The 22,988-nt window shown below is 46.5% G+C and overlaps 1 protein-coding gene across 1 annotated transcript in view; it reads right to left on the bottom strand.

Annotated features, from left to right (window-relative positions):
• The window catches only part of EIF1AD (eukaryotic translation initiation factor 1A domain containing), a 68,533-nt gene that overhangs the window by 37,406 nt on the left and 8,139 nt on the right, over positions 1 to 22,988 (bottom strand). Inside the window, exons 3-4 of the mRNA XM_063945140.1 lie at positions 3,892 to 4,000; positions 2,863 to 2,971 (exon numbers count right to left, since the gene is read on the bottom strand). Of these exons, the coding sequence (XP_063801210.1) occupies positions 2,863 to 2,971; positions 3,892 to 4,000 (218 nt within the window). The remainder of the gene's footprint in view (positions 1 to 2,862; positions 2,972 to 3,891; positions 4,001 to 22,988) is intronic.

The raw sequence follows: 22,988 nt of genomic DNA on the forward strand, positions 1-22,988 counted from the left end.
GCATGCGGGGGGTCCTCCCAGCACAGGGCAAGGCCGCTACCCATGCTGGTTACTCCCCCACCCGCTGAAATGCGAGCGCATCACAGCACATCTTAAGGGTAGCCCCCTGCCTTCGCAGTGGCTGCGTTTGACATCATGCAGCCCCATGGATGCGCGCATGCGCAGAAATGACCAAATAGTGATTTCCACACTTCTTCTAAGGATCCTGAATTGGGCCCTAAGTTCATTACATTCCCTTTTTTTACACTTACAGTAGAATAAACAGGATATGTAACAATAGACCCATGTACAAACGCACTGCTTGACTGTAAAAAGATGCCAGACATACATGCACGACATCTAGCTGCACGTCCTATTTATTTGTGAAGATATTATAAAGCGCACACATTACGCATCACTTAACAGAGTTTCTTAGGAATCAGATAGGATCCCAATGGACCACCACACAGATGCAATTGGAGAGCTAACCATCAGATGGTCAACAAGTAAAACACATTAAATAACGAGGATTAAGCACAATTTGGGACCACTCTTTCAACTTGCAATCCAAAACTGGGCTGTTTGCTATCCAAGCAAAGCCTACTATGACAAATGAACCAAACCAAAAAAGACTACTATTGCAGTGCCTCAATAACAATAATATGAGTTCAATTAAATGAATACAAATAAAAGTATAAAATTCCTGAGAAACTGCGCTTGCCGATAACACTATGTGGAGTGGTAAAACAAACAATATAAGAAAACAACAACAACGGCTGCGCTGTGTGTCAGGAGTTATATCAAAACGAGAGCCAACATGTGAATATATAAATATAATATTTAATAACAGTACTTCACAATAAAAAGATATAAAATAATAAATAAGGATAATATTAAAATAATAGCAGCACACCTATATCTGTCTCAGATGATTCATAGCTTATTAGCCATGTACTGGGTAATAAATGTAGCTTGAAACTGTTCGTGTTCCACAAAATGTTGAAAGGTGGAAAAAGATTCAAATAGTGCAATTCCAAATGGTTATGGCTCAGAGTCACCAGGTAAGTGATGGTTAGCTTTTATACCTCTCAAGGTGGGCTGGTTAATTAGCCGAGCGTCCTCGGCTAACAGTCCTGCGTTGCCCACTGTACTGTGCCGCGGAGAGGAGATGCAGAAGCCGCCCGATGGCTGTCACTGACCACAGCGGTAGACTGGACGGCAGCCGCCTGGAGCGGTGGGATGATCAATTGAAGTGGTAGCGAGACCAATATGGATTGCACCAAGAATTCACCTGGACCAGGTGTACATAGAGGCGGGATTTATTGTGAAGTACTGTTATTAAATATTATATTTATATATTCACACGTTGGCTCTCGTTTTGATATAACTCCTGACACAGCACAGCCGTTGTTGTTGTTTTCTTATAAAGCCTACTATGAATTCCTATCATTATCTTTATGTTGTATAATATGCATTCACAAAGGACTTTTTTTTTCTATTTTTGTGATTTATTAACAGTTATATTGAGACAATAGGTCTCATTATAACTGTGTACTACAGGTTGTGTGTCGTAATTAAACTAGAATGAATAAAAAGATATATGTCTATAATGTGCCACAAAAACTGACACAGCGGCTTCCATACCCAATACATGCCACCCCACCCCACATTAAATGGTATCTTCCGTAACTGTAGTACAATATATACTCTGAAACCTGTTGCAGAGAAGATAGCAGAGCATCCCTTTTGAAGCGACTTTGAACGAGGTTTGATTTTAGGTACCAGAGAGATGGGTTGCTCCATCTCTGAAATAAACACAAAATTTGGATTTTGACTTGCAACAATTTCAAGGGAGTACCGTGAATACTCAATATCGGATAAGATGTCCAGCGTGTCACCCCACTATGGCAGACAAAAAAAAATTCTGTTCAATTGTGAACAGCACTGTCTGGCACACATTATAATATCTGACTGGACGGGGAACATTGCTACAGATAACAGCAACATGTTATGCTGAGGTCACAAGTAACATCGGCATTCCCACAGTGCAAAGCCCATGAGGCAATAGACCTCACATGCCAACAAGGGACAGTCCAGGGCAGCGATGGGTGGCACCATTATGGTATGGGGAATTTCAGCTTGCAGGCATTAAAACCCTTGATACATCTGCAAACGTCGCTAACCAGCGGACACTACGTAACCATCTTTGTTGATCCTTTGCACCAGCTCATGTCATGCTTTCAGTCAGATTAGAGAAGGCTCTTTTAGCTTGACAACGCACCACCAAACAGGTCCTTATCCACCAGATAATGGCTGGAGGAGCATTCCTCTGAGTGTGGCATCATGAGTTGCCCACTTGTTCTATGGATTTGAACCCAAATGGCAGGGTTGTACCACCAGTGAATATAAGGGAATTGTGGACCATTGTTCAGCAGTCATGACATACACTATGGAACACAGTACTTCAGAGAACATGTGGCTGCTGCAATTCGATCGAAAGTAGGACCTACGTGTTGCTAGACTTGTTATGTCAGCATCTGACACTGTATGGCATATAGGACTCTAGGTGTAGGAGGACACATCTGTATTTCAAATATTGCACTATATTCTTTTCTATATTTCAAACCATGAATTCAGTCTGACCAAGGCCTCTCTGATTCAACAGCAGAACTGAGCCATGATTAGGAATCAAACTTCTTTCCAATAACCCTACTGCACCATTATAAGGCATGCTATTGTATGTCTTCTCTTTTCGGTTTTGTGCTGCAGGAATACCCCTTTTTCCCACGTTGCAGGAATCCTTACCCTTCCCTCTAGGCTGCGCAAAAGAATAAAAGCACATGAAAATCTAAACTCTACAAACCCAAAATAAAGTGATCTTACCAGAGACCCTCTTTCTGCAGAAGACGTTGGTTATCTTTATATATGATAAAAGTGATCTCTGCTTTCACCTTCTCGCCTTCAGCAATGGGATCAACAATAACAAAATCTCCTATTTGGAAGAAATATTAATGCAATGTTATACCAACCATGAGCAGGTGAAATAAACTTATGAAACAAATTACAATCATAGGTTCATTATAAGCCATACAAATCTCTATAGATACAGATAAACACTTCAACACACCCGCAGGTGTCATGTAAGAAGAAAAAATGGACATGATCCTAGTACTGGTAAGAAAAAGAGAAACAGATTATGGTCAGAACACTAATCAATACACTACTTGCTTTTGGCTCTTCATTCTATTTTCAAAAGGACCTGATTGCACATACATTTAATTCATTTAACACTGCAAAACTCAAAGAGCACAATTGATCAATTCATGTATGCATTGCAAATGGTCCCAGAAACCTAGATATCTGGCCCTATCCGTTTGATACATAGACAGTGTCTAGTTAGACAGTCAATAGATAGACAGCATATATTAGACAGAAATTAGGTCGACAGGGTCAACATGGAAAAGGTCGACATGTCAGAAGGTCGACATGGTCAAAAGGGCGACATGAAAAAGATAGACAAATGTTGTTGTTTTTAATGTAACATGTTTTTGGATTATTTCATACTTTCTCTATCCATGTCGGCATAGAGTTGGTTATAAACCTTGTGGCGAGCGCAGCGAGCCACCGCGCCCGAAGCGTGGTGAGCGAAGCGAGCCCTGCGAGGGTATGCCTTTCTACAATTGGGGGTCCCAGATGACAAAACTATCCACACAAACCACAAAAATGCAAAAAACATGGTGTCTACCTTTTTCATGTCGACCTTTTGACCCTGTCGACCTTTTCCATGTCGACATTTTGACCCTGTCGACCTAATGTCTGTCTAACATATGGTGTCTATCTATTGACTGTCTAACTAGACACTATCTATCTTTCATACCGGAACCGTATCTGGCATGTACAGATTTGTATTACCTCTTTTAATCCAGATGTTCTTCCTGAATTTTGTGGGCATGCTGGCTAAAAACCGCTCCCCCTCTGCAGTCTCAATCTCATGAAGATTGTTTCCAGGGCTTCCTAAAACCTAATATAGGAGAAGTTACACATTCACAAGATCAAATAGTTTTATTTATTTATGAAGCGGTGGCATTTGTTAGCAGTCGATTCCTAGTGTGTTGGAGGGGAAAATGTAAAATCGGCACTCAGAGTTCGTGTAAGGCAGACGCGGCCAAAACGTTGATCGCAATCTACCGGTAGATCACGAAGCTCTCGCCGGTAGATCGCGATCCAAGTATGACTTGCCGCCTCTGCCACCAGAGTCCAGAGCATTCCCAATGATGCATTGCGCGGCTGACGTCACCTGCGCAATGCACGATTGGGAAAGCGATGTGAGGAGCCTGTGCGCCTGCTGGATCTGGTTTGATCCAGTCAGCATCGGCGGCAGCAGGACAGCAGCAGCGGCGGGAAGTGGGAGCAGGTTCCAGCCAGCGGGGAAACAGCCAGCTAAAGTAAGTATATCTGGCACTGTGGGCACATAGCACTGTGGGGGCATATGTGGCACTGTGGGGGGATATGTGGCAGTGTGGGCACATGGCACTGTGGGGGCATATGTGTATCTGGTACTGTGGGGGCATATGTGTTTGAGGTTTCTACCTGTGGGGGCCAATGTGTGATTTCATGCGAGACAGTCATTACACCCTGTGCAGCAAGGCTACACCCTTTTTTGTTATACCATGCCCCCTTTTGGTTATGCCACGCCCCCTTTTTTGGGCGCACACAGTTATCCCGCGTAGGTAGATCACAAAAGCTTTTCAGCTTTCAAAGTAGATCACCGACTCCAAAAGTCTGGCCACCCCTGGTGTAAAGCATGCCAGTTACTACACAGACTGAGAGTGCTGCTTTACATTTCACCTCCAACATGCCAAGTTGACAAGAAATGTGCAGAAATAGCCCAGGAGGATATGTAATTTTAAGTGATGTATACAGGGCATCCTGAAAGTATTCACAGCGCTTCACTTTTTCCACATTTTGTTATATTACAGCCTTATTCCAAAATGGAATAAATTCATTTTTTACCCTCAAAATTCTATATACACACACACACACACACACACACACACACACCATAATGACAACGTGAAATTTTGCAAATTTAATAAAGATTGAAAAAAACTAAGAAATCACATGTACATAAGTATTCACAGCCTTTGCCATGAAGCTCAAGATTGAGCTCAGGTGCATCCTGTTTCCACTGATCATCCTTGAGATGTTCCTACAGCTTAATTGGAGTCCACCTGTGGTAAAATAAGAATTTACTTACCGATAATTCTATTTCTCGTAGTCCGTAGTGGATGCTGGGAACTCCGTTAGGACCATGGGGAATAGCGGCTCCGCAGGAGACTGGGCACAAAAGTAAAAGCTTTAGGACTACCTGGTGTGCACTGGCTCCTCCCCCTATGACCCTCCTCCAAGCCTCAGTTAGGATACTGTGCCCGGACGAGCGTACACAATAAGGAAGGATATTGAATCCCGGGTAAGACTCATACCAGCCACACCAATCACACCGTACAACCTGTGATCTGAACCCAGTTAACAGCATGATAACAGAGGAGCCTCTGGATAGATGGCTCACAACAACAATAACCCGATTTGTTAACAATAACTATGTACAAGTATTGCAGATAATCCGCACTAGGGATGGGCGCCCAGCATCCACTACGGACTACGAGAAATAGAATTATCGGTAAGTAAATTCTTATTTTCTCTGACGTCCTAGTGGATGCTGGGAACTCCGTAAGGACCATGGGGATTATACCAAAGCTCCCAAACGGGCGGGAGAGTGCGGATGACTCTGCAGCACCGAGTGAGAAAACTCCAGGTCCTCCTCAGCCAGAGTGTCAAATTTGTAAAATTTCACAAAAGTATTTGACCCTGACCAAGTAGCAGCTCGGCAAAGTTGTAAAGCCGAGACCCCTCGGGCAGCCGCCCAAGATGAGCCCACCTTCCTTGTGGAGTGGGCTTTTACAGATTTTGGCTGTGGCAGGCCAGCCACAGAATGCGCAAGCTGAATTGTACTACAAATCCAGCGAGCAATAGTCTGCTTAGAAGCAGGAGCACCCAGCTTGTTGGGTGCGTACAGGATAAATAGCGAGTCAGATTTTCTGACTCCAGTCGTCCTGGAAACATATATTTTTAGGGCCCTGACAACGTCCAGCAACTTGGAGTCCTCCAAGTCTTTAGTAGCCGCAGGTACCACAATAGGCTGGTTCAGATGAAACGCTGAAACCACCTTTTGGAGAAATTGAGGACGAGTCCTCAATTCTGCCCTGTCCGTATGAAAAATCAGGTAAGGGCTTTTACAGGATAAAGCCGCCAATTCTGACACACGCCTGGCTGAAGCCAGGGCCAACAGCATGACCATTTTCCATGTGAGATATTTTAAGTCCACAGTGTTGAGTGGTTCAAACCAATGTGATTTTAGGAAACCCAAAACAACATTCAGATCCCAGGGTGCCACTGGAGGCACAAAAGGAGGCTGTATATGTAGCACTCCCTTAACAAACGTCTGGACTTCAGGCACTGAAGCCAGTTCTCTCTGAAAGAAAATCGACAGGGCCGAAATCTGGACCTTAATGGATCCTAATTTTAGGCCCATAGACACTCCTGCTTGCAGGAAATGCAGGAATCGACCCAGTTGAAATTCCTCCGTTGGGGCCTTTTTGGCCTCGCACCACGCAACATATTTCCGCCAGATGCGGTGATAATGCTTTGCGGTTACATCCTTTCTGGCTTTTATCAAAGTAGGGATGACTTCGTCTGGAATGCCTTTTTCCTTTAGGATCCGGCGTTCAACCGCCATGCCGTCAAACGCAGCCGCGGTAAGTCTTGGAACAGACAGGGTCCCTGCTGGAGCAGGTCCCTTCTCAGAGGTAGAGGCCACGGGTCCTCTGTGAGCATTTCTTGAAGTTCCGGGTACCAAGTCCTTCTTGGCCAATCCGGAGCCACGAGAATAGTTCTTACTCCTCCCCGCCGTATAATCCTCAGCACCTTGGGTATGAGAGGCAGAGGAGGGAACACATACACTGACTGGTACACCCACGGTGTTACCAGAGCGTCCACAGCTATTGCTTGAGGGTCCCTTGACCTGGCGCAATACCTGTCCAGTTTTTTGTTGAGGCGGGACGCCATCATGTCCACCTTTGGTTTTTCCCAACGGTTTACAATCATGTGGAAGACTTCTGGGTGAAGTCCCCACTCTCCCGGGTGGAGGTCGTGTCTGCTGAGGAAGTCTGCTTCCCAGTTGTCCACTCCCGGAATGAACACTGCTGACAGTGCTATCACATGATTTTCTGCCCAGCGAAGAATCCTTGCAGCTTCTGCCATTGCCCTCCTGCTTCTTGTGCCGCCCTGTCTGTTTACGTGGGCGACTGCCGTGATGTTGTCCGACTGGATCAGCACCGGCTGACCTTGAAGCAGAGGTCTTGCTTGGCTTAGAGCATTGTAAATGGCTCTTAACTCCAGGATATTTATGTGAAGTGATGTCTCCAGGCTTGACCACAAGCCCTGGAAGTTTCTTCCCTGTGTGACTGCTCCCCAGCCTCGCAGGCTGGCATCTGTGGTCACCAGGACCCAGTCCTGAATGCCGAATCTGCGGCCCTCTAGAAGATGAGCACTCTGCAACCACCACAGGAGAGACACCCTTGTCCTTGGGGACAGGGTTATCCGCCGATGCATCTGAAGATGCGATCCGGACCATTTGTCCAGCAGGTCCCACTGGAATGTTCTTGCGTGGAATCTGCCGGATGGGATTGCTTCGTAGGAAGCCACCATTTTTCCCAGGACCCTTGTGCATTGATGCACTGATACTTGGCCTGGTTTTAGGAGGTTTCTGACTAGCTCGGATAACTCTCTGGCTTTCTCTTCCGGGAGAAACACCTTTTTCTGGACTGTGTCCAGGATCATGCCTAGGAATAGAAGACGTGTCGTTGGGATCAGCTGCGATTTTGGGATATTGAGAATCCAACCGTGCTGCCGCAGCACTACTTGAGATAGTGCTACTCCGACTACCAACTGTTCCTTGGATCTTGCCCTTATCAGGAGATCGTCCAAGTAAGGGATAATTAAAACTCCTTTCCTTCGAAGGAGTATCATCATTTCGGCCATTACTTTGGTAAAGACCCGGGGCGCCGTGGACAATCCAAACGGCAGCGTCTGAAACTGATAGTGGCAGTTCTGTACCACAAACCTGAGGTACCCTTGGTGAGAAGGGTAAATTGGGACATGGAGGTAAGCATCCTTGATGTCCAGAGACACCATATAATCCCCTTCTTCCAGGTTCGCGATCACCGCTCTGAGTGACTCCATCTTGAATTTGAACCTCTGTATGTAAGCGTTCAAAGATTTTAGATTTAAAATAGGTCTCACCGAGCCATCCGGCTTCGGTACCACAAACAGCGTGGAATAATACCCCTTTCCCTGTTGCAGGAGGGGTACCTTGATTATCACCTGCTGAGAATACAGCTTGTGAATGGCTTCCAATACCGCCTCCCTGTCGGAGGGAGACGTCAGTAAGGCAGACTTTAGGAAATGGCGGGGGGGAGACGTCTCGAATTCCAATTTGTACCCCTGAGATACCACCTGAAGGATCCAGGGGTCCACTTGTGAGTGAGCCCACTGCGCGCTGAAATTCTTGAGACGGGCCCCCACCGTGCCTGAGTTCGCTTGTAGAGCCCCAGCGTCATGCTGAGGACTTGGCAGAAGCGGGAGAGGGCTTCTGTTCCTGGGAACTGGCTGTTTGCTGCAGCCTTTTTCCTCTCCCTCTGCCACGGGGCAGAAATGAGGAGCCTTTTGCCCGCTTGCCCTTATGGGGCCGAAAGGACTGCGCCTGATAATACGGCGTCTTCTTATGTTGAGAGGCTACCTGGGGTAAAAATGTGGATTTCCCAGCATGTTGCCGTGGACACCAGGTCCGATAGACCTACCCCAAATAACTCCTCCCCTTTATAAGGCAATACTTCCATATGCCTTTTGGAATCAGCATCACCTGACCCCTGCCGCGTCCATAACCCTCTTCTGGCAGATATGGACAGCGCACTTACTCTTGATGCCAGTCGGCAAATATCCCTCTGTGCATCACGCATATATAAAAAAGCATCTTTTAAATGCTCTATAGTCAGTAATATACTGTCCCTATCCAGGGTATCAATATTTTCGATCAGGGAATCCGACCAAGCCACCCCAGCACTGCACATCCAGGCTGAGGTGATTGCTGGTCGCAGTATAACACCCGTGTGAGTGTATATACATTTTAGGATATTCTCCTGCTTTCTGTCAGCAGGTTCCTTAAGGGCGGCCGTATCAGGAGACGGTAGTGCCACCTGTTTAGACAAGCGTGTGAGTGCTTTATCCACCCTAGGGGGTGTTTCCCAACGTGCCCTATCCTCTGGCGGGAAGGGGTATGATGCCAATAACCTTTTAGGAATTATCAGTTTTTTATCGGGAGAAACCCACGCTTCATCACACACTTCATTTAATTCCTCAGATGCAGGAAAAACTACAGGTAGTTTTTTCTCACCAAACATAATACCCTTTTTAGTGGTACTTGTACTATCAGAAATGTGTAAAACATTTTTCATTGCCTCAATCATGTAACGTGTGGCCCTACTGGAAGTCACATTCGTCTCTTCATCGTCGACACTGGAGTCAGTATCCGTGTCGGTGTCTGTATCTGCCATCTGAGGTAGCGGGCGTTTTAGAGCCCCTGATGGTCTTTGAGACGCCTGGACAGGCACAAGCTGAGTAGCCGGCTGTCTCATGTCATCAACCGTCTTTTGTAAAGAGCGGACACTTTCACGTAAATCCTTCCATAAGCCCATCCACTCAGGTGTCGACTCCCTAGGGGGTGACATCTCCATTATAGGCAATTGCTCCGCCTCCACATCATTTTCCTCCTCATACATGTCGACACAGTCGTACCGACACACAGCACACACACAGGGAATGCTCTGATAGAGGACAGGACCCCACTAGCCCTTTGGGGAGACAGAGGGAGAGTATGCCAGCACACACCAGAGCGCTATATGTATGTTGGGATAACACTATACAGAGTGTTTTTCCCCCTTATAGCTGCTGTTTATATTATACTGCGCCTAATTAGTGCCCCCCCCTCTTGTTTTACCCTTTCCTGTAGTGCAGGACTGCAGGGGAGAGTCAGGGAGACGTCCTTCCAGCGGAGCTGTGAGGGAAAATGGCGCCAGTGTGCTGAGGAGATAGGCTCCGCCCCCTTCTCGGCTGACTTTTCTCCCGCTTTTTTCAGGAATCTGGCAGGGGTTAATATACATCCATATAGCCCTGGAGGTTATATGTGATGTATTTTAGCCAGCCAAGGTGTTCATATTGCTGCATGGGCGCCCCCCCCCCCCAGCGCCCTGCACCCATCAGTGACCGGAGCGTGTGGTGTGCATGAGGAGCAATGGCGCACAGCTGCAGTGCTGTGCGCTACCTTGGTGAAGACTGATGTCTTCTGCCGCCGATTTTCCGGACTTCTTCTTGCTTCTGGCTCTGTAAGGGGGCCGGCGGTGCGGCTCTGGGACCGGACTCCGAGGCTGGGCCTGTGTTCGGTCCCTCTGGAGCTAATGGTGTCCAGTAGCCTAAGAAGCCCAAGCTGGCTGCAAGCAGGCAGGTTCGCTTCTTCTCCCCTTAGTCCCTCGATGCAGTGAGCCTGTTGCCAGCAGGTCTCACTGAAAATAAAAAACCTAAAACTAACTTTTCCTAAGAAGCTCAGGAGAGCCCCCTAGATTGCACCCAGCTCAGTCGGGCACAAAAATCTAACTGAGGCTTGGAGGGGGCTCATAGGGGGAGGAGCCAGTGCACACCAGGTAGTCCTAAAGCTTTTCTTTTGTGCCCAGTCTCCTGCGGAGCCGCTATTCCCCATGGTCCTTACGGAGTTCCCAGCATCCACTAGGACGTCAGAGAAATTCAGTTGATTGGACATGATTTGGCAAGGCACACACCTGTCTATGGGGGTAACTAAGATCTGATCGGAGCAGCAAACATGTTAGCTAATGGGCAAAACCATGTACACTGCAGGGGGGCAGACATAACATTTGCAGTTAGATTTGGGTGGGGTTTTAGCGTTTCTATGCAGGGTAAATACTGGCTGCTTTATTTTTACACCGCAATTTAGATTTCAGTTTAAACACACCACACCCAAATCTAACTCTTTCTGCATGTTATATCTGCCCCTCCTGCAATGAACATGGGGGGGTCATTCAGAGTTGTTCGCTCGCTAGCAGTTTTTAGCAGCCGTGCAAACGCTATGCCGCCTCCCACTGGGAGTGTATTTTAGCTTAGCAGAAATGCAAACGAAAGGATCGCAGAGCGGCTACAAAATAATTTTGTGCAGTTTCAGAGTAGCTTCAGACCTACTCAGCGCATGCGATCACTTCAGACTATTCAGTTCCTGTTTTGATGTCACAAACACACCCTGCGTTCGCTCAGCCACGCCTGCGTTTTTCCTGGCACGCCTGCATTTTTTTTGGACACTCCCTGAAAACGGTCAGTTGACACCCAGAAACGCCCTCTTCCTGTCAATCACTCTGCGGCCAGCAGTGCGACTGAAAAGCTTCGCTAGTCCTTGTGTGAAACTTCATCGTTTGTTGTAACAGTACGACGCGCGTGCGCATTGCGCCGCATACGCAAGCGCAGAAGTGCCAATTTTTTGCCTGATCACTGCGCAGCGACTGAAAACAGCTAGCGATCAACTCGGAATGACCCCCATGGTTTTGCCCATTAGAGAAATTTGCTGCTGTGATCAGATCTGAATTAACCCTATATAAAATGTCCCACACTTGACAGTGCATGTCTGAGCACAAACCAAGCATGAAGTCAAAAGGAATTGTCTGTAGACCTCCGAGACGGGATTGTCTCGAGGCACAAATCTGGGGAAGGGTACAGAAAAATATCTGCTGCTTTGAAGGTCCCAATGAGCACAGTGGCCTCCATTATCCATAAATGGAAGAAGTTTGGAACCACCAGGACTCTTCCTAGAGCTGACCGGCCGTCTAAACTGAGCAATCAGGGGAGAAGGGCCCTTGTCAGGGAGGTGACCAAGAACCAGCTGGTCACTCTGTCCGAGCTACAGCATTCCTCTGTGGAGAGAGGAGAACCTTCCCGAAGGACAACCATCTCTGCAGCAATCCACCAATCAGGCCTATATGGTAGAGTGGCCAGACGGAAGCCACTCCTTAGTAAAAAGCACATGGCAGCCCGCCTGGAGTTTGCCAAAATGCACCTGAAGGACTCTCAGACCATGAGAAACAAAATTCTTTGGTCTGATGAGACAAAGATTGAACTCTTTGGCGTGAATGCCAGGCGTCATGTTTGGAGAAAACCAGGCACCGCTCTTCACCAGACCAATACCATCTCTATAGTGAGGCATGGTGGTGGCAGCATCATGGTGTGGGGATGTTTTTCAGTGGCAGGAACCGGGAAACTAGTCAGATAGAGGGAAAGATGAATGCAGCAATGTACAGAGACATCCTGGATGAAAACCTACTCCAGAGCGCTCTTGACCTCAGACTGGGGCGACGGTTCATATTTTAGCAGGAGAATGACCCTAAGCACACAGCCAAGATATAAAATGAGTGGCTTCAGGACAACTCTGTGAATGTCCCTGAGTGGCCCAGCCAGAGCCCAAACTTGAATCCGATTGAATATCTCTCGAAAGATCTGAAAATGGCTGTGCACCGACGCTTCCCATCCAACTTGATGGAGCTTGAGAGGTGCTGCAGAGAGGAATGGGCGAAACTGCCCAAAGATAGGTGTGCCAAGGTTGTGGCACCATACTCAAAAAGACTTGAGGCTGTAATTACTGCCAAAGGCTGTGAGTACTTATGTACATGTGATTTCTTGTTTTTTTTATTTTTAATAAATTTGCAAAAATCTCAAGAAAAAAAACAAAAACAAAAAACTTTTCACGTTGTCATTATGGGGTATTGTGTGTAGAATTTTGAGGGGGGGGGGGGGGAGGGAAAGGAGGATTTTGGTATTTCCCGAGTGGATTCAGAGAAATGGATTTATTGGTGACACTGGAGTTAGACAGCTGGGGTGTGAAGTATGCAGAGCGGATGTAGCACAATCTAATTTACAAAAAACCTATGTACAGATGGCTCCTCCCCCTTCACGCCCCCCCATCCCTCCAGTTCGAAAAACTGACCGAGAGAAGAGGGAACATGAAAGAACAAACCCATTCAGGAAGGACCCAACCATACCACAACGTCAAACATCAACCAAGAAATAACAGACAGTAATCAAACATATTTGAGCCAATTTTAACCAGAACACGCAGGCTGGCAGCACAAAGGTGGGCGTCCAGTGTCCCCAAGTGGATTCATAGAAGAGGATTTTGGAACTTACCGATAAATCCATTTCTCTGAATCCACTAGGGGACACTGGAGATCTATACAGCTGGGGTGTGAAGACTGCAGACCGGAGGTGGCACAATTAATTAAATTAAAACATTATTCACAGCTGGATCCTCCCCTTTCACAACCCCCTATCCCTCCAGTTTGACGGAGAGAAGAGGGAACAGGAAAGACTCACGCCTTGCAAGAAGGAACCAACATATCACAACATCAAAACAGCAACCAAGAACTGTCAAAACAGTGAAATAATACAAACTTGTTTGACCAAATTTAACAAGAACACGAAGGCTGACAGCACAGAGGCAGGCATCCAGTGTCCCCGAGAAATGGATTTATCGGTAAGTACCAAAGTGACATTGTCCAATTGCACCTTCACATGTCGAGCTCTTAGTAGACTCTCGGTTTGAAAGAGTGCATTGTAGATGGCTCGTAGTTCCAGTACGTTTATCGGTAAGCTGCTCTCGTACGGAGACCATCTCCCTTGAAATTGATGGTTGCCTAGTACTGCACCCCATCCTCTGCAACTGTCATCCGTTGTCAAAATTATCCTGACCACCAAACCAACAAAGTCCTGGCTTGAGGTGACAAGCAAATTCTTCTGTGAAAAAGTAGATGCTTGCCAGCCCCTTGAGCAATCAGATTTAATTGAAAGGGTCTGGAATGTAGTCTGTTGTACTGGATCACATCAAAGGATGCCACCATCTTTCTCAGAAGCCGCACACAGAGATGAAACGATACCATCTGATTTTGTAAGACTAGTCGAACCATCTCCCTGATGTCTCGATCTTGTCCTCCGGAAGGAAAACTCTCAATTGTATTGTGTCCAAGATGAGACCCAGGAATTGAATTCTCTGCGTCGGTTGTAAATTAGATTTTTTGAAATTCACAATCCAACCATGTTGAATTAGAACTTGATGAGTGACCAGAGCATCCTTGATCAACGGGTCCTGGGACGGAGCCTTGATCAGGAGGTCGTCCAGATACTGTATTATCATTACTCCTGACTATCTCAATTTCGCTATCATGACTGCCATGATCTTTGTGAAGATTTTCGGGGCTGATGACAGGCCGAAACAGCAGAGCTCTGAATTGGTAAGGATTCTTGCCCACAGCAAACCGTAAGTACGCTTGGTGTGGATTCCAAATTGGGACATGGAGTTATGCATCCTTTATGTCCATCTACACCATGAACTCACGTTGCTCCAGACTAGCAATAACGGACTATCGATTCCATTTTGAATCTGTAAACTGTCAGGAATTGATTTAACACCTTTAAATTGAGGATTGGTCTTACTGACCTGTCTGGTTTTGGTACTACTAAAAAGATCCTGAAGAAAAGCCCGTTCCTCTCTGAGGAACCGGAACCGATGCAATTATCTCTGCTTGAAGTAATTTTTGAATAGCCATGTCTAATGCTCTCGCTGTTTGAGGGCACCGAGGAAGGCCTGTAGTAAAGAATTGACTGTGAGGTCATGTTTGAAAATCCATTCAGTAACCCTGGGAAATATTGTTGATCCAGACTTCCGGGGAGGTTTCGGACCAGGCTTCCTGAAACCCCATCAACCATGCACCCACCTTGGGAGACCCAAGGTGAGCTAGGAGACAGTCATGCCACGGTCTTGTCGGCAGGCTTAGAGTCTTGCTTTCGGGTTGTGGTCTGGGAATGGCCTCTGTTTCCACAAGCTTGTCCAGCAAAGCCTCTTCCTCTGGCACGAAAGAACTGAGACCTAAAAGAATTAAACACCGGACCAGAGTAGCCGGTTGTGTGGTTCTAGAATATGTAGTTGGCAAAAATGTGGATTTTCCCGCCGTGGCTTGCGAAATCCACTTGTCTAATTCTGGACCAAATAACGCTTCCCCCACAAAAGGGATCGCTTCCACTGCCTTTTTTGAATCCGAATCCACTTGCCAATCTCTGAGCCAGAGAATCCGCCTGGCTGATATTGCCGAAGCTGAAATGCATGACCCTATCCTACTAGCATCTTTTGTGGATTGACAAATGTAAGTAGCCGACTCCCGGATATGTTCCGGTAGTCTAACTATTTCTTCCTGATTATTGTCCTCCGCAACAGCTTGAACTATTTGTCCTGCCCAAGCGACAATAGCCTTATTGATCCATGCACCTATAATGGTAGGTATCTGTGATGCACCTGCAGCCACGAAGATGGATTTAAGGGCCGTATCCAACTTGCGATTTGACACATCTTTAAGTGTAGTCACATTCGGTATAGGTAAGATTATCTTTTTAGACAATCTAGCTAGAGAAGCATCCACTATCAGTGGTACTTCCCATTCGGATATCAATCCCTTAGGCAAGGGGTGATTAATTTTTCGGGCAATTGGAAGAGTCTATCCAGCTGCTTCCATGCTTCTCCCATCTGATCTTGAAGTGTCTGAGGAATCGGAAACACTGCCGCTGGAGGCTTCTGTGATTCAAACAGATCAAATAATTCAGGCTCCTTTATCTCCTCACCGTTGAAATTAAGTACCTGTTTAAGAGCCTCAATAAGAGATTCTAACACTTTACCTCGGAATCCTCCTCCGGAGGACTACCATCCAATATCTCCTCAACAGATTCTCTCTCCTCCTCATCTACCAAGAGACCCTTCTCCTCCTCTGACTCTTCTTGGAGGTTAAGGAAAAGGTCTCTTTACAGATTTTCGTACAGGCTTTTCCACCTGGTCTGGTGGAGTAAGCCTAATGAGGAATTCCTCCATAGTATTCGAGAAACCGGCAGCCCATTCTAAATGTTGCTTACGGGATTCCACCATCTCTTTAGAGATATCTGCCAGGGCATTTTCCCATGACCCTGATGGACCATTGCTCGCCGGTTGAGCTTCCATTCCCAAACATGTGTCGCACACCCCGGAGCTGCCAACACTTGTGCTCTTTTTTCACATTTTGAACATACATAACATATTTTTGTGGTCTTGGTTGGCGCTTTAGAGACGCCATGTCCAACCCTCACACACACTCCAAACAGCAGTGCTTTCACTCTATTAGAATAGCTGGAGAAAGACCGCAGGGATAAGGGGAGCAATGAAATTAGGTCTTTTTAGCCACAATGCTGAAATAGATTAAAATATTAGCAAAATAAAATCTTAAAAACCAGCCAGACGTTTACAAAGCCCACACCAACTACTGTTGAGACAGGTTGATCTGTGACAGGGTTGATACTTCTGATGCTCCCTCCTCCGTGGGACCTGTAAGCAGTGTCCCTAGGAGGGAAGAAAATTTTTTTTATATATATATATATATATATATATATATATATATATATATATATATATATATATATATATATATATATATAAAAATTCCCCTTCTCAAACACATATGCCCGGCACTCCAATGACCTACCTAGGTCGTGCTGTTCTCCGGTGCCCTCCTTAAGGGTATTGCACCACTAAATATGCAGTATTTGGAGGGAGGCGGCACACTGGAGACTGTTAGAGGCAAATCTCACCAAACAACAGTGTTTATTCTGTCTGACAGGGATCATTAACATCATATTTTTAAATTACAAAAGATCCTCAAACAGCCTGCTTTTAATTATAAGCCAGCGCTAAATGAAAACTTTTAAGTGATTTCCACAACCTGCAATTCAGACTGTAACATAACATGGCCGCTGCTCTGAATAGATAACAAGGAAAGGAGTGCTTTACAACTCCGCCTCCCCGCGCAGTGAAGAACCCGCTCTGTTTATATAAACAAGATGGCCGCAACTGAAGGTTTTTTTTTTCTTCACCTCGCTGCTATGCTTCCCTGCAGCGAGGAACAACTATCCCTGCGCTTGTCTGCACTCAACAGGGGATCCGAATGCACTTCAGATCTCCCCTCCGATTCTATGTACCCACTGGAGTCTCCGGCTGCGTTACCTCCTAATGTCCATGCTGCTACTGCGGTGACGATTGAGGAAGCCACTAAGTGGCTCCGCGCTGCACCCCCGCCTCCCAGCTGCTGCATGTGCTCGCCCGCCACCTGAGCCGTGCTGCACCCCGCCGCTCCGCTCTGGAGCTGGCGCTCCTCAACCCAGCGGGGGAAACCTATATTTAGGAGCTGCGCTGCCGCATGTACTACTCACTGTTAGAGGAAGGCCCTTCTGTAAGAGATGCTGATCACTTCCACCGGAATCGTAGTCTCAAATGTACTCCTAAAGTACACCTCAACTCAGCCTGCACCCTCCTTTCTGTCAGGTGGGATTGGGCTACAGATAAAAGGATCATAAAAAGCTTTTGTGGAGCAAGAGCTCCGTTCTGTGCTTCCACCTAGCACAATTTTTTAAACTGGAGGGATAGGAGTGTGTGAAAAGGGAGGAGCCAGCTGTGAATAATGTTTTAATGAATTCATTGTGCCACCTCCGGTCTGCAGTCTTCACACCCCAGCTGTATAGATCTCCAGTGTCCCCTAGTGGATGATAGAGAAATGAATTTATCGGTAAGTACCAAAATCCTCTTTTCTCTATCATCCACTAGGGGACACTAGAGTTAGACAGCTGGGGACATCCCAAAGATACTCCCATCGGCGGGAGTGCTGTCCAAAGCCTGCAGAACCAAACGGCCAAACTTGGATTCTTCAGCCGCAAAGCATCAAATTTGTAGAAGCGAGTGAAGGCGTGTATGGAGGACCACGTTGCTGCTCTACAAAGTTAGGCAGCCGCCCAAGAAGCTCCTACCGACCCGTGGTATGAGCACCCGCCCGAAACGGAACTGGAGACATACGCATGTCTGAAGGAGAGTTTCTTCCATCTGGACAAGGTTTGTTTTGTAGCCGGCCAATCCCTCTTGGGTCCATTATACAGCACAAACAAAACATCTGACTCACTAAAGAGAACTCGTAGCCTGTACGTAAACCTTTAATGCCCTGACCACATCCAGGGAACAGTCCCCCTCTGATATCTGGAAGGATGGGACCACAATTGGTTGGTTTATGTGAAAAGCCGACACCGCCTTAGGCAAGAACTCAGCCCTAGCACGGAGTTCCGCCCTATCCTCGCAGAAAACAAGAAAGGGGATCTTACAGGAAGGGCTCCTAATTACAATACTCTCCTTGCTGAAGCCAATGCAAGGAGCAAGACTGTCTTCCAAGAAACATATTTAAGATCTGCCCCTTCCAAAGGCTCGAAAAGGTCAGATCTCAAAGTTTAAAACCAAGTTTAGGTCCCATGGAGCTGTGGGAGGGCGAAAAGGTGGTTGTAGTCACAACACTCTCTGTAGAAATGTCTGTACCTCCTGTAAGGACGCCAGACGTTGCTGGAAAAAGATTGAAAGAGCAGATACCTGTACCTTCAGGGATCAGTTTGGAGAAAACTCAGCAACAATCTGGTAAGGTGGAATTCCCTGGGGTTCCAACCCTTAGGCTGACACCAGTCCATGTATTTTTTCCAGATCCTATAACAGTGTGCTGCAGTAACCAGCTTTCTTGCCGCTATCATGGTAGGAATAGCCGCTTTCGGAATACCCTTTTCTTTTATTATCCTGGTTTCAAGAACCACGCCATCAAATGTAAGTGGTTCAGATCTGGGTTTAGAACAGGGATCTGGGACAACAGATCCTCCCTCTGCGCAACCTCCAAGGTTCTTCCGCCAAGAGAGTTCCTCCAGATCAGAGTACCAACTTCTACGAGGCCAGTCCGGCGCTATCAGAGTCACCCACGCTCCTGTTTCACCTTTTTTAACACTTTCGGCAATTGGGGAAACGGTGGGAATATGTATACCAAACTGTATGGCCAGTGAATTGCCAGCGCGTCCACTGCCTCTGCTGCTGGATCCCATGTCCTGGCCACATATCTCGGAAGTTGATGGTTGTTTCGAGAGGCCATTAGATCTACCTTTGGTAACCCCCACCGTCTTACAAATGCAACGAAGATTTAGGATGTAGACTCCACTCTCCCGGATGCATATCCTGATGGCCAAGGTAATCTGCCTCCCAACTGTCCACTCCTGGGATAAAGACTGCCGACAGGATTACTTTGTGCTTTTCTGTCCAAGACAGAATTCTTGTAGCCTCCTTTAATGCCATGCGGCTTTTTGTTCCTCCCTGACGGTTTATGTAAGCCGCTGCTGTTACATTGTCCGCCTGCGCTCTCACGCGCCGAGCTCGTACTAGATTCTCCGCCTGAAGAAGTGCATTGTAGATGGCTTGTATTTCCAACACATTTATTAGTAAGCTGCTCTCGTACAGTGACCATCTCCCCTGAAACTGATGGTTGCCCAGTACTGCACCTCAATGATCCCAGTCCCAGATTCCGAATAGGTTTCCCAATGATAGGTTCTTGTGGACTGACCACCAAATCAACAAAGTCCTGGCCTGAGTAGATAGGCAAATTCTTTGGTGAAGAAACAGGTGCATGCCTGCCCCTTGAGCAATCGGATTCAGCTGAAAAGGTCTGGAATGTAGTCTGCCATATTGGATCGCTTCAAAAGGATGCCACCATCTTTCCTAGACGTTGTATACAAAGATGCAGCGACACCGTCTGGTTCTGTAAATCCTGGTGTACCATTCTCGTGATGTCTCGAATCTTGTCTTCTGGAAGGCACACTCTCAACCGTATTGTATCCAAGATGAGACCCAAGAATAGAATTGTGTTGGTTGCAAATTGGGTTTTTTGAAGTTCACAATCCAACCGTGTTGAATCAGAATCTGGTGAGTAATCTGAGCATCCCGGATCAATAATTCCTGGGATGGTGCTTTGATAAGAAGGTCATCCAAATATCGTATTATTGTTACCCCTAATGACCTCAATTTCGCCACCATAACTGCCATGATCTTTGTGAAGATCCTCGAGGTCGATTACAGACCAAACGGCAGTGCAGTGAATTGGTAGTGGGGGGTTTTCCACCGCAAACCTTAAATAAGCTTGGTGTGGTGACCAAATTGAGACGCGTAGGTACGTGTCCTTTATGTCCATTGACACCATGAATTCCTGCTGCTCCAACCCGGCAATGACCGACTATCGATTCCATCTTGAACTTGTAAACAGTCAGGAATTGATTTAACACTTTTAAATTTAAAATGGGTCTGACTGACCCATCTGGATTGGGTACAACAAAAATTTTTTTATAAAACCCTGTCCCTCTTACAGGTATCGGAATTGGTATTATTACCTCTGTTAGAAGTAATTTTTGGATAGCCGTGTGTAATGCCCCTGCCTTTTGAGGGAATAGAGGTAGGCCAGCAGTAAAGAACTGGTTGCGAGGTCAGGTTAGAAATTCTATTTTGTATCCCTGGGAGATTATATTGTTGATCCGGGCGCTCACCTTGGGAGACCCAAGATGAGCTGGGAGACCATCATGACACGGTCTTGTCAGTGGGCTTAGAGTCCTGCTTTCGGGCCATTGACTGGGAACGGCCTCTACCTCTGCCCTCCAAAACCTCTACCTCTGGCACGAAAGAACTGTGCCCTAAACAAAGTGAAAGCCGGGCCAGAGTAGTTTCTGCTCACTGGTTCTAGAATATATGTAGTAGGCAGAAACTTAGACTTTTTCGCTGTGGCTTGGGAGATCCACTTGTCCAATTCTGGACCAAATAAGGTCTCGCCAACAAAAGGGATTGCTTCTACTGCGTTTTTTTAAATCTGAGTCCATCTGCCAATCTCTGAGCCACAGAATCCTTCTGGCCGATACTGCTGAAGCAGAGATTCGGGATGCTAACCTGCTAGCATCCTTTGCAGCTTGGCAAAGATAAGTGGCCAACTCACTAATTTGCTCAAACTATCTGTCCAGCCCAAGCAACGATAGCTTTATTAATCCAGGCGCTAACTAGCATAGGTCTGTGGCATGTACCCGCAGCCACAAAGATGGATTTAAGAGCTGCAACCAACTCACGATCAGAAACATCTTTCAGTGTAGTCACATTTGGTATCGGTAAGATTGTTTTTTTTTTACAATCTAGCTAAGGATGCATCCACAATAGGTGGTACTTCCCATTTAGCCATAAATGGAGTCCTGCGAACATAAATGTCAGCGCCATCGACTACTCGCACCCGAATAAAGCAACAATTAAATTGCTCCATCGGGCGCCATCTACTGGCTGCCGGCGCGAACAATTGAATTTCCCTCAATGAGTTCTTAATGTATTTCCTAGATTGCTACTCTTGTCACGCACAGAGGAAGAATTGCAGTCTTAACGCAGTCGTACAAATTAACAGAGTCTGTTAGTGCTTTATAAATAAAACATACACAGATGCCTTGGTTCATAAAGTGCATGTGACTTAGCAAGCAAATGCAGCAAAGCACCATCCTCCCATAACTGGAATAACTAAGTGTAAACGCACGAAACGTGCAAAACCTATTTTTTGCACTGCGCAGGCTTGTATCCGAGCACAAGCGTCAACAGGTTATTCAGGTTTGTGTGCATCTCCACTTGTGGCTCAATGGACATAACTGGTTGGTAACTTGCCATGGGCTCATGGGCTACGTTGAGTGAGTGCAAGACATTGGCATATAGGAATGGCAGAATATGCCAAATTGTGCGTACACAGATCCGGCTGACTTCAGATTAATAAAAATAAAACTTAGTAAATTAGTGTTCCCAAACATTTTACAATATGCCACAATGCAAAACTACTATCATATATTCCCATCAAGTAGGTAAACCATCCATGGAAAGGCTATCCCTTGAGGAATTCCATTGATAAACCAGTTAAGTACAATAACATCTAAATGACTATCAATTGTGGACTTAATAGCTTCCTGAAACTCGGGAGGGCATACAGTGTGGGTTCCCCCATGGCCTTCTCACTGGTAGGGTCATTAATGCAACCGTACCATTCTAGTTACACTGAAACCTGTGCGAGCTTGTGCGCATTAGAGGGGTTGGTAAGTACTGGGGTGGCAGCTCTCACAGGAACACCAGGCATTGCAAAACCACCACCACCCTCCAACCATCTCTAAGGAGTATTACAATTATCACCGATTAAGAAAATAGCAGAAACCAGGGTATGATTAATAGTTTTACTGATTGCAGTCAACCATGAATGACAACAGTAATTTAAAAAAAAGCAACAACTCTGTATTAATGAGCATCAAATAGTCACAGAATCAAAACATGTAGAGCTCATGGACCTGGAGAGTATGACTAGTGTCTCAGTTATATTCCTCAATGATAACTTATGTCCGCAAATTCATGGAGCCATTAAAGAGTAGCGGTAGAGAACCGGACAATGGGCCCGATTCAGTTAGTATTGCAAAACGCGATCCAACCGCAAAAGTTACGAAAAGAAAGTGGGCGCATGCGTAGTACCCATCCTGCGCCCGCAATTTCTGCAGGGGGGGGGGGGGGTTTTGCAGAAAACGCAAACTCCTCAGGCAGAGGCGTTTGTGAGGCTGGGGGGAGGAGCGGCAACGCTGTTTCCTAGGCGGAGATGGAGCGTTGCAGGGGCGGGCCTTCTACACGGGGGCAGTGCGGCGCAAACGGGGGCATGATCAGGGTGGCTGCGTGACATCACACGCAGCCGCCGCCATCTTTCTGATTGCGGCGGATGCCGTAATTTCTACAATGAAGCAGAAATTGCGATGTAGTCGCAATTTCTGCTTCATCAAGGGATGGGGGGGGGGGGGGGGAGCAGCGGTCAACCTGAATCAGGCCCAATGTTCAGAACATCTGGCCCTTCTTGATATGATGAAAAATGTCTATGTGCACCCTTTGC

This window comes from Pseudophryne corroboree, chromosome 11 (assembly GCF_028390025.1).
Source record: "Pseudophryne corroboree isolate aPseCor3 chromosome 11, aPseCor3.hap2, whole genome shotgun sequence".
Classification (NCBI taxonomy): Eukaryota; Metazoa; Chordata; class Amphibia; order Anura; family Myobatrachidae; genus Pseudophryne; species Pseudophryne corroboree.